At 41.4% G+C, this 12,255-nt stretch overlaps 1 protein-coding gene across 1 annotated transcript in view; it reads left to right on the forward strand.

Annotated features, from left to right (window-relative positions):
* Positions 1-3,567, forward strand: part of ttc27 (tetratricopeptide repeat domain 27) — a 68,283-nt gene extending 64,716 nt beyond the window's left edge. The window contains exons 18-20 of the mRNA XM_034608303.1: positions 44-155; positions 1,716-1,816; positions 3,232-3,567. Of these exons, the coding sequence (XP_034464194.1) occupies positions 44-155; positions 1,716-1,816; positions 3,232-3,357 (339 nt within the window). The 3' untranslated portion in view covers positions 3,358-3,567. The remainder of the gene's footprint in view (positions 1-43; positions 156-1,715; positions 1,817-3,231) is intronic.
* Positions 3,568-12,255: the final 8,688 nt, after the last annotated feature.

The raw sequence follows: 12,255 nt of genomic DNA on the forward strand, positions 1-12,255 counted from the left end.
TGTCAGTTACAGCGATGCTGATGTTTCTGTGGGAATTTGACAGGCTCTGCAGTTCTTGTCCAAGGCTCATCGCTGTGAGGTTCAGGCTGGTGGTTGGGAGAAAGATCCTTGTCTCTTCAAGGAGGTGATGAAAAGAGCCATCGACATGGGAGAAGGTGAAAGAACCATCTTGCTGTACACACAACCTGCATCCATTTACAGCAGCACATTTCCCCACATGCATTGCTCTAGTGACATTTGGGGAAATAGGAAAGTGTATTTAGGGTAGTTTGCATAAAATTGTATGTAAGGTAATGAAGGAATATGTTATCCAGTGCAACAGTGTTTTTTTTTACAGACAACAGTATAGAGTTGACTTATTTGAAGTCGCTTTTAAATAAAAGCGTCAGCTAAATGAAATGTAAAAGTTCTCCTTCAAAGGCCAGAATGCCATGTATGTATACAGATGTGAAATGATTACTATGATGTTGGGTTTCAGTGCCGTGTTTCCCATGGCCTAAATGCTCTCCCATGGTGGCATGAAAATTGATCATCGTCAATGTCAGATAAAAAACTCTGACTCTTAGCAGGTCCAGTCTTAATGTATTAGTATTACGTCAACATTCCACAGCGATGTTTAAGTGTAAAGTGATAAATGTGTCAGTTTCCCAACCTCCACTCTAGACTACACATTCTACTCAGCTTCACTGACCCCACCATGGGTGTGGGTGCTGTACCCAAACAAATGAAAAGAAAGCAAAGGATAGATAAAGCAGAGCAGAAGGGCCTTCATCAATCTCAGCAGGTTGACCTTTACAGTCACAGCAACTGCAGAAACAGGCTGCACTGTCAGCGAGGAGGGAGTGGGAGGAAACTGGAAACAACGAGTTTTCCTTCTATGTGACGGAGAGATAGCTGACCTGTGAAACAGTCAGATGGAGGAGGCTAACACTGCAGGGACATGACCTCCGAACAGCTTCTGCTACACAAAGCTATCATTATTGTTTCTGAAATCTTGTGGAGGCACACGTTAGTAACACAGAGCTCTGCAGTATTACTTGGAAAAGGTTTAGTGAACTGATGCAACTAAGGTTGAATTGTTTGGAGAGAACACAGCACTGTGTATGGTGTATGATATAAAGTGTATACCAACCTCAGGTCACGTACTTTAACTATATTAAATTAATGTTTGACATTTTTGTTAATGATTAATTGATTTTCAAAATAGTAGCAAAATATTTTATTGTATAATCAATTAATAATATTTTTTACAAACCCTTTCAGAGCATTTCTGTATGTTTGATACATGGTCAGCATGGCTCATATATTTAAGTGTAAGAATCATTTTAATTTGTAGCCAATGGTGGAGCTAATTTTAAAAATCATGTTTTATTGAGTTACCTAAAACTTCAACAATTTAATGTGGTGGAGTTAAAAGTACAATGTTTCCCCCTTAAAAGTCGTGGAGTAGAAGATTAAAGTGACTTGTAATAAATGTACTTACTGTAGTTACTGAAACATATCTCTAATTGCCCTTTAGTGTTCTTGTATTACCAGTTAATATTGACCTTTTTTATTTTTGGCACAGAACAATGAAGTACAGAACAATGGATTTCAATTGACAGTATCAACACATTAAGCGGTTTCCTCTTTTACGTGGTTCTACTATCAGTTACAAATCCAGAACAAATGAAATCACAAAGGTTCCTTTTTCTGACTCTCTCTCGGTGTCTTAGTGACCATCAGCTGCAGTAAGACGAAGACGAATCCAACAGAAGCTCTTCCGATGCTCTCCTCCACCCGTCTGAGCCTGCGGAGTTTGGCCACCAAAGCTAAGGTTCAGTTTGATCAACCAGAACGTCCTCTCTGTAACTCAGCTGCTAAAAGAGTGCAGGGCACATGCAGACATCACTGCCTTTTGCTGCCGCTTTCCTCCTGATTGAGTCTGAACACTTCCAAACATTTGATTTCATATTTTAAATCATCTTACACCTTTTTTTGAAGCGTGGGTTAAGTGCAATCAAGTCCAGCATTTTCCAGTACATTGCTGTCTGTAGCCTGTCAGACACTCGCATGGTCACTTATGTAATGTGCATCCTTCTGGTCCATAGATGATAAATTTAAGATGGATATATGAGCATACTTTAATATTCAAGTATGTTCAACTGGCTTTAACAGTCTCTTGCCTCCGTTTATCCATCTGTGTGAGTGGAGGCTCTGTACTTTTGTTTTGTTCTGGACAAATACTAAATGGAAAATGAATCATGTGGGTGCTCCTTGGTTTTACCGTAAAACCTCCTAGACTAGATATCTTCTCTCAGTGAGACGCTATCAGCAGCTGGAATGTGGCGTCAGCAGGAAGAGCACAAGGTCAAATAGAGCTGGTGATGTCAGAATGCAGGTTGACACAAGGTTCCATGTCCATGAAGACAAATGGTGGACATGACGACTCACAAGCATCTGGCAAGTCCATCAGGGTGAGGAATTCCTTCAAGGGAGCACATGGAGTAATCGTAACTACATTCCTGTGACACAAACCAGAAAACATGAATATAAACATAACGTGTGAACTCTAACAATCAGCCGAGAAAGAGACCTGCCCAGATGAATCTTTTTGAGCAGCCCCACAGCCCTCTGAACGGCAACATTATTTACGTAGAAAACTTGAACTGCTGTGTGTGCAGGTCAGTCTAAAAAAACCTCACCCTGAAGTGATCTGAAAGGAAGAGTTCGTGAAAATTCTTAAATCCAGAATGTGAACACTCGTGGCTAGAAAACAAAAAGATCGACAACTTATCCAGGTTTGCACAAACTTCTGCATAAAAACTATATGTTTGAGGTAACTTAGAAAGTGTTGCTGTTACATGGTTTGTCCAGCAGAGAGCACTGAGAGCTTCTTATTTACTACTATAAAATGTCCTGTTTGATCACACTTTTAAAATATAAAAATTTAAATAATCAATTCTGATGACAGACTTTATCTTCGAATAGTCTCAATACCTCAAAAATTCAGTTTCCACTCAAGATGCAAGAAAATATAAATGAACAGCGGCAGCAGCAACACTCTGATTACGCCACACATATATTCATAGTAGCTCAGAATTTCTTACACAGCAGTATTATGTCTCACTTGACACGAAATAACTTCCAAATCATCCGCTGTTAACAAGTAAAATAATAATGTCAGCAACGATTTGACCCTCCAGTCATTTGCTTAATTGTTTCAGCGTTTCGTTCTGTTTTGTTCTTCAGCAAATGCACACAGATGTGGCCACAGGTCAGATCCACGGCGAGTTGCAGGACGACGTTGCAGCTCTGGAGCGACTCATCGCAGTGCTGCAGGACCTGAGTGGGAAGCTGCGTGACCAATCACAGTGACCATCCTTCAGACACGCCCCCTCCTTTCTCCTGCGGAAACACAGCTGTGGCTCCGAATCCTCGGCCTAAAGAATTTTTGAAGTCATTTAAATCAAAATCTAGGATGTAAAGACGAAGGACTCACTCAGTAATCATGATGTTTTTGTACCTCTATGTCCACATTGGAAAGGAAACAATGACTGTAAGCCATTAAACAGTAAAACATTACATTTTTAATACTTGCGTTGGAATCTTTTTGTAAAACAGGGAAAACCTGTGAATTTTGCATGAGGAAAATGACGTGCTGTCTTCATTCTGAGTCTAAATGCTACTGTTCCTCTGCATCGTCTGTGATCTCAAACTGAGCCATGATCACTGCGTAGATCCAAGTGCAACCTCTGAGTTAGTAATATCTTTTGTTTCTTCACCTGCAGCAGCGGTGTATCTGAGCAGGTGAACAATCAGTTCTGAGCAGGAACAGAACAAATCTGCGTGTAAGAGGGCAGGGATTTGAGGGATAACATAAAATGTGAATTGATTAAATAGTCTGTATTTATATAGACCACTCAGAGTTTTACACTACAGTTTTGCCATCCACCCATTCACATGCACACACTCATACAGTATGTCTGTGTGCAGCTCTTTCTCTCATCACACATCTTTCTGACACTGCACAGCCGTCAGGGGCATTACGGGTTCCGTATTTTGACCATGGACATTTCAGCATGTGGAATTGGGGAGACAGGGATCAAACTGCCGACCTTCTGGTTAGAGGAGGACCAGCTCTCTCCCCTGAGCCACAGCTGTTCTCAAAAAGAGCAGAAAGACCACCCCCTTGAATACAGATCGGAGAGAGAGGTGCAGTAGAGTATTTCTGCTGCTCAGGCCAGTGTTATGGCTTATGGATAGGGTCACAATGTTTCTAGTTATCTAATGCCTGTGCTTCTGCTTGGAAATATTTTGTAACTTGTACCTCACACAATGAAAGCAAAGCAAAGGAACCACAATACAGTTTGGTGAAACACCGGATTTAAGTGAATGAGGAGCACTTCAGTTGAAGCCTCCTAGGTTTTCGTGTGAGAGCTTCATGAGTGCTGTTTTTATTGTTTTATTGTCATTTTGACATGTCACATATTGACATGGAATAGGAAAAAACTAATCACAACTAATTAAGGACAAAACAAAAAATTATAATAGTTTTCAAACCTCCATCTACACTTTGAAACAAGAAATAAAACATAAAAATTGATTTAAATTAAGGGGGGGATGTATGTATACACATGTACATTTAGAATTAGTTATTTGATGATGTATCAGGTGAAACATCATGATTGACAGACTGACTTGTGATTGATCAAGTGCATGTATCAACGAGACCTCGCCACTGCGGCTCCATCACCCGATCACTACTGCGCAGACTCTGGCTCCAAATGTGCAGGAGGGCAACATTTGATTCTGGGATATGTTCCATCATTTCAGAATAGTGGAAGGAAGTGGAGACACATCGTCCATCTTTATACACAGTCTATGGTTTCCATGTGAGTACCTGACTATAGTTTTTTAAATAGCAAACCCATCTATTTCTCTTTAACCACTTGGAGTTGTTATCACCAGTCCCATGCTGCTCAGGAGTTGGTTTGGTCAGCTCCTGGCAAACACAGGACACACAGTTTAAATCATCTGGCTTAAAGGAATAGTTCTGCAGAATGTTCAGTAAATGAAAACATAGAACCCGTACACACCTGGTACTAACATGTGTTTTTTGTGATCCGATCACAAGTGGACAGCTCTTAGTACAGGTTTGAAGGCACTCCGTTGGGATAGCGATCCGATCACCCCTGACCAGATTTAGAGGTGGTGTGGGCCATGTGTTCACATTCTCTTAGCAGTGTGATGTGCCCATGTACACAAACAGTGACTTTGGACACATTGTGAACTCAGAATGGGTCAAAACAACATAATTTGGTCTTAACTAACACAAATGACATATGTGTTAATTTGCATGTAGAGTGGGGAAGTGACATCCGATCGCAAGTGGCCACAGGAGACACCTTCAGGACGCATTTTAACGCCAGGTGTGAACATTCGTAGAGGGCACTGACCACTTGTGATCGAATCTCTCAGGACGGATGTTAATATCAGGTCTGAGCAGGGTCATCGTAGCTTTAGTTGTTTGAGCAGATTGTGAGGAGATCCTTTGTCCTAGCAAACCTTGATAGGGTGAAGTTTGATTCTTCAGCTCAACAGCATGTGCTTCTTTTTTCCTATCAAGGTTCTTTTCTGTATTCATCACATTTGCGTTCATTCCACGTCTTTAATGAACAGACAAATAATGTTAATGAACAGACATAATGGGAAAACATTAGGCTACTGTAAAATGTTAGTCCTACTTCTAGCTTTGTGTCACACCGACTAAGTGGTTAAGTTCGCCAGCGAATCGTAGGGCCAACATGAAGAGACAAAAAACCTTTCACACTCACGTTCACACCTACGGTCAATTTAGAGTCCAACTCAACCCCTTGAAGCTTGAGAACCTGGAAAAAGTAGAATCAGAATTCAAACCAGGAACCAACCACTGCACCACCATGCAATGAAAATACTGTGACGTTTGCTTAGCAGCCATTTGGCTAATCATGATACTTGTGGAACCGTTGTTGATAGGCGGGATATAGATATTACTGATCTCAGAAATTGACAATATTCCAAACTTGGAACTATGAGTGTTTACACACACTGGTTTTGGTAAATGGTTTTGTGTTTATATAGAGCTTTTCTAGTCTTGATGACCACTCAAAGCACTTTACAGTACAGTTTTACATTCACCCATTCACACACACATTCATACAGTGCATCTAGTAGCAGCACTTTTTTGTTCTATGAGGGGCAATTTGAGGTTCAGCGTCTTGCCCTTACCCGGCATGCAGATGGGGAATATTGTGGATCGAATTGCCAAACATCAGGTTGGAGGACGACTGCTCTACCCCTCAACCACAGCCGCCCGGAACAGTATAATGTCAACACAGCAATGCCACAGCTTCCTCTGGCATTTTAGTCACTCTGTACTATTCCAGAGTTTTCAAACACTGCCTCTGCTCTGTGTTCTCCAGGTTTATTAAAAACTAAAAGCTATTAAGAACCAGAGTGCCTCCGCTGATGCTCTGAGAGATCATCTCCTGGCCTGGCACATCCAAAGACGGTGTGTGCACACACATACACACCCCCACAAACACTAATAGTCAGAGGCGGGCTCATTTCTCTGCCCTGCAGTTAGCATGAGGAGAACCCCTCTATTTTCATTCCAATTTGTTTTCTCACCCAGCAGGAAAATGACCTTGACATTGCTCAGGGATTTCATCTCCCGTGTTTATTTTTTTATTATTATGGAGCTTGTGTTTTATTTTGCCTGTGCCTTTTTTATCACAGTGCACACATCCTCTACCTCTGCTTTGAGGTGAAAGCCTGTTGTAGCAGGCTGATAAGAATGGAGGGATACATGAATGTCATTTATGAAAACCACTGTCCATGGATGATATGTCTGTTATCAAATGAGAAAGTGGAAGGCTACAACAATATGAAACACAGGTACTGAATGTGGAGTAGATGTTAATTCTTCATGGCCCTGGTTGGTGTTTTTGTGCAGCAGTGCATGTGAGCCAACACTCAGGTCAGGCAGCATTAAATCCACATTTCCAGCCTCACAGACCAGTCATGTTATCAAAAAGCAGCAAAATATAATGACCTATTTCAGGCTCTGTATCATTCATCAATCACCACAGTCCATTACTCTCACAGACACAGGATCAGTCGGCAGTGCCGACTAATCCTTTTAATGGCACAGTAAATTTCCCACATGCTATGAGACAAACCATATAAGAGTGATTTGCTGCTGTTCTGTCATCACACAGTGGACAGCTTTAATAGAAGCAAACACAAGTTTGCTTGTTCTGCCTCAGACTCGCTCTCCCAGAATTCCTGGTATTCCTCAGCAGGGAACCTCTGGAGCTGATGTCACCGCTCACAAAACTCCCATTTCATCTCATTTTACTTAACGTTAGAGAGAGAGACTGTTTTGGTTTGGGCAGATCCTCATGCAAGAGCTGGTTCAAGACCAGTATTTGGACTGAAGCTCTGTCACAATTATTTTCCAGAGAGAATAATCCTCTAACAGCTCTGGCTTATTCCAACACCCTCAGACTTTGTTTGTTCCTGTTCAGTATTCACTAAAGCCACATCACATAAGGTCATATTTTGTAACAAAAGCCATTATGCCCATCTCTAAAAAAAAGTAAGGATGGGCTTTTCATGTTCTTGACGACGTGATTATAATTAAACATAAATGTGTAAATAAGTTCCTTATGTATGTCAGGTTTTTTCAGGGGCCCGGGTCGGTATACGTCATTCTGAGCCAAGCCGTGATGATGTATTTCCACTACTGCTTCACAGCAGGGGGGAGCCAGGCTGTGCTGCATTGGACCGACCATGAAGAATCTCTTCCCTCATTTCAGCATCCCGTATCATGATCTTGTTGATTGGTTGCTGGTGTCATTCACACAAACAAGGTCCGACATAAGGTTACAATTGATGACTTCACATATACACTAATCAGTAAGTGTTTTACTGTTGTGGCTGAACTGTGTAAATCCATATTTTATCATCAGTGTATCGTGTCAGCCCGTTTCTTTACGATTCCTTAAACATGTTTGTCTTGATGAAAGCAGTCTCTGTGCTGATGACCCAGACTCACTGAGTGAATCAAGTCGCTGCCTGGATTTTCAAACATTGCATCATTTGTGATTACACATCGCGGCTGCAGCCCTCGTCAGGGCCGTGCCATGTCTTTCCCCACAAGTCTGGCAAACGGCTCCTCGCCTCCACCCTCTTACCCAAGAAAGCTGTTACAGCTGAAAGTCTGCCCCTGGCCTCTGTTTATCATCACCCCTGATGAGCCCAGATTCAGCCGGCTCCACCACCCCCATGTCTCACACGTATGTAACCATCAAACAAACAAAAACACACACACTTTCCATTCTGTGTCCGTGAGAGAAAATCTTTTGGTTAGATGTGTAAAGCTTTCTCGTGCAACCAAAATGAGCACACATGACATCAGCGATCAGATGTAATGGATCAGTACGGTGGTAGAATGAGATTCACCTGGAATCTGTTAATTCTTAGGCCATGATACACCCACAATTGTGCCTGCTTGGTGGCATGTGGTGGTGGAAAATAACAAGATCCAAGGTGCAGAAATTTACGAATTAGAAATTGACAGTTTGGTTGCAGAGGAAGTGTGTGGTGGTTTACATGTGGCAAGCAGATGTGATCTGTCAAAAACACACTCCAGCCCACAGATATATTAAGGATGTGTATGTACAAAATCCATGCATGCACTGTTTCCTGTGCATAATTAAATGAATGTCTCTAAGAGCAAATGGTGCATCTGGTCAGTTTGGTGAAGTGAGCTCAGTCCCAGAACACACATGCAACAGCCCCCTGACATCCAGAGGGGACCACTAAACGATTAATGGACTTTTTGACGGTGCACAGATGCCGTGACCCTCCAGCAGTTGTCCCTGTAGGCCTCATGGCCAGTCACCTGGATTGCACACGCACATAGTCTGCCAGCATTTGGAGTCAGTATTAGTTGGTAATAAAGTCGATACAACTTAATGTTAGCTATTAAATCTGCCTCTCTGCCTCTCTGTCATTTCCTCTTCCTCCTGTCTCCCCCTCTCTCCTCAGCTGGGTGTTGCCTCGTCATTCCAATTCCTGTATCCACCATTATAAATTAAAGGCTCTGTAAAGGGTGGCTATATAGGGCTCTTTTTTAATGATCTGAGCTCGTGGTCGAAATCTCATGGAGCAACTGCATTTAGTCATTTAACATGACCAAATCCACTTTTGTTGGTCTGCAAGCTCTCTGTGCCAGGTGGATGGTTCAAAAGGGTTGTACTTAGTCTTAAAATTAATCATTTGTGTGTTTTGAATGAAACATCAAATAAACTAATCACTGCCATCACCCATTTCTTTTTTAAAAGGGCAGATTTGCCAGTGCTGCAGGGTTCATTTCAACCTTTCCAAACATTATTTTTTCAAACAATCCAGACGTTACCTTCTTTGTAACCAGTCAAAGACAAGGCAGCTCCTCCTAAACTAGTAGCCCCTCCCACTAGGCTTAATATTTTCAATGCAAAAAGAAATGTTACGCCCCAGGTGACAAACAAATGTGGAGTTGAGATTTAGCGCAACCAAGTGTGCACCCTCAGTCTCCCCATCCGACAAAGAAGGTGGTCTTTGTGGGCCAGGTAGACTGCGATGGTCTGCTCTATAGTGGATGTTTGTGATCTACGCTTGTCCTGCACAGTGGGGTTTGACACAACAAGAAAGTTTTAATACCCCTTACCTTTTTTAACATGTGTACTGTTAGGTGTTCTGTTGAGTTGAAGCTTGATGGTCAAGCATACTAGTAGCTTGCTCGTACCATTAGCTCTTTAAAATAGGGTTTGTCACTGAAGCGCAAGTCATCCTGGGATAAGTTGGGCCGGAAGGGTTGCACCTGTTGAAGGAATGCATTTGCCTAATGCATTTGAAGGAGTCTTTGAAATGGGACAGTCAAGTCACGCCACTGTGACGCCATTGGGAGATTTTGCTGAACGGGAGGGAGAGGGGACAAGTGTGGTTGGTATGTATGTATTTCTGTCTGACCATGTTTGTACATGTGTGTGAATTTGTGTGCACCACCAGCAGTCAGTGACGTAGCTGCTTTGTCGCAGCCAGGTCGTAAGAGAAAAGGTCAGAGAAAATGGTTTCACTGCACAGATCATCTGTGTGTGTGTAACAAACGTGTAGCCTCTATGTGTTGTGCACCCACCCATGTCACTATCTTGATAATGAGCCTAAAGTAACAGTAAAATTCTGGATCACTGACTTCAGACCAGGTTCCTGTTCTTTAATAGTTAAAACCACTGCTTCATGATAGCAACACACCAACATGGCTCATATTAACACCAGCCCATGGGTGCTCAGATGGGCAGAAGTGTATTTCCTTCATAAAGTGGGACTTAATCACTTCCCAGAAATGATTACTGGGGACTAATGAGCAAACATCTTTGACCACCCTATCGATACTGACGTAGAGCTATTGACAAGCAAAGGGGGCGACAGAATATATTTGCAGCTTGAAAAGACCACCAAATTGTAGGTGTGTGTATAATACAGGCATGTCACATGAGTTCAATGAGCTCAAGTTGACTGCCTGAACTAGGTCACAAGTATCTCTCCATTTGTGAATAGTGCAAACACTGATTAACAATGACAAGACAAGAAACTTGTGAAAAAATTCTTAATTGAATGAAAATAATTAAAGGAAGTCAAATAACTGTCAATGAAATATTATTCAGTTAACTCTTTTTTGTATATTTTCCCTACATAAATCATCCATGTCCTGCCTGCAGTGGCTATATGACTCCCCAGGGGGCCCAACCACAAGTTTGAGGCTTAAGGAGCTGTGTCGTATACAATGAAGTTTAAGGTCAGGGTTTTCCCAACACGGACAAAAATAACCAAGTTGGCTTGAAGGTCCATTCTTGGCACTAGAAACAGCTGCTTGACAGGAGTAGAGAGACCACAGTTAATCTCAATCTGAACCCCAACCTCTTACACAGGGAACAACATCTTATCATTGAGGAGGAGAATGGAGAGAAGAAGGTGTGGATGGTCCTCGGACCAGTCTGGACCGGGAACCTTTAAAGTCTAAAACTGTGGTCCCCTACATAAAACACACAAAGACAGATAGCATTAACTGCAGAAGCAGTGAAGCTGAGGAAGTATTGTGTTTCCAGGCAGGACAGTAAAGAGTGAAACAGATGGAAAGTAATTTGTGATGCTTTAATTTTATGTTCTTTTAGGTGGATTATTGTACTGAAAACAATCATTGACATGGAACCCACGCATTCTCTATAAAATGCAGATACTACACTCTGCCTTTGGATAACCTTCACAGCATGCTCAGAGAAACTGCAGTATCAAAATGTAACAACATTGTTTAGCAGCTGCAACAGCATGTGGTTTGTATTGTTTTACCCTTGCGTGCGTGCGTCTGTGTGTGTCTGTGTGTGTGTAAGAGATTTCTGGAGACAGCTACTGTTGCAGGAACTACCACAGATGTGGTTTTGAGTTCTTTGGCAGGTGTCTGTCTCTGTGGACAGACAGATTTTGTTACCATGACAGCATGATGCAAGATGGTCTCTAGATTTTGGTTTGTGGTTCCAACATTTAAAATCATTTTATTAAGAAATCTAACTTTTATTTGAACATTGTTATTAGTGGTTATTAGGAATGGGCGGTTTCCATTTTTGTTTTAATATAAATAAATACAATACTTACATTTATAATTGAATACATTTCACCATATGATTCAAACTAAAGTTAGTTCAAACACACAAAATCCACGAGTCAAAAAATATATAATATAGCCAAATATGACTGGTCTATCGTTTGGGTAGAATAACAATGCCATTTTGTACATACATTCATGGTTCCCAGATGATGAATCCTAGTAACTGTAAATTCCCTGACATTTAATTTTGCACCATCATCAAATCAAACTTTTAAGGTGTGTGTTACTTTGTTTTTTGACCAAATTACTGGAAAACTAATGACATTTCTATCAGCCTCAGCAATACAATATTTTAACGTCTAGTATCTTTTCAACATGATAATATACGAAACTAATGAGGTGAGTAATGTTATCATTAAAAATTAGCAAAACAAAATGAACACAACTGCAGCCACCAGCGTGGGAGCATTTTGAGGCTTATTTCTTGTTTAATTACTAACAAAATGTGTCTCATAAATGCAAGCCTGCACTGGTATTTCAACCTTCAACCAAAGATTTGACAGTGAAACAGCTTAATGAGCATT

Source organism: Hippoglossus hippoglossus, chromosome 15, assembly GCF_009819705.1.
Source record: "Hippoglossus hippoglossus isolate fHipHip1 chromosome 15, fHipHip1.pri, whole genome shotgun sequence".
NCBI classification, from domain to species: Eukaryota; Metazoa; Chordata; class Actinopteri; order Pleuronectiformes; family Pleuronectidae; genus Hippoglossus; species Hippoglossus hippoglossus.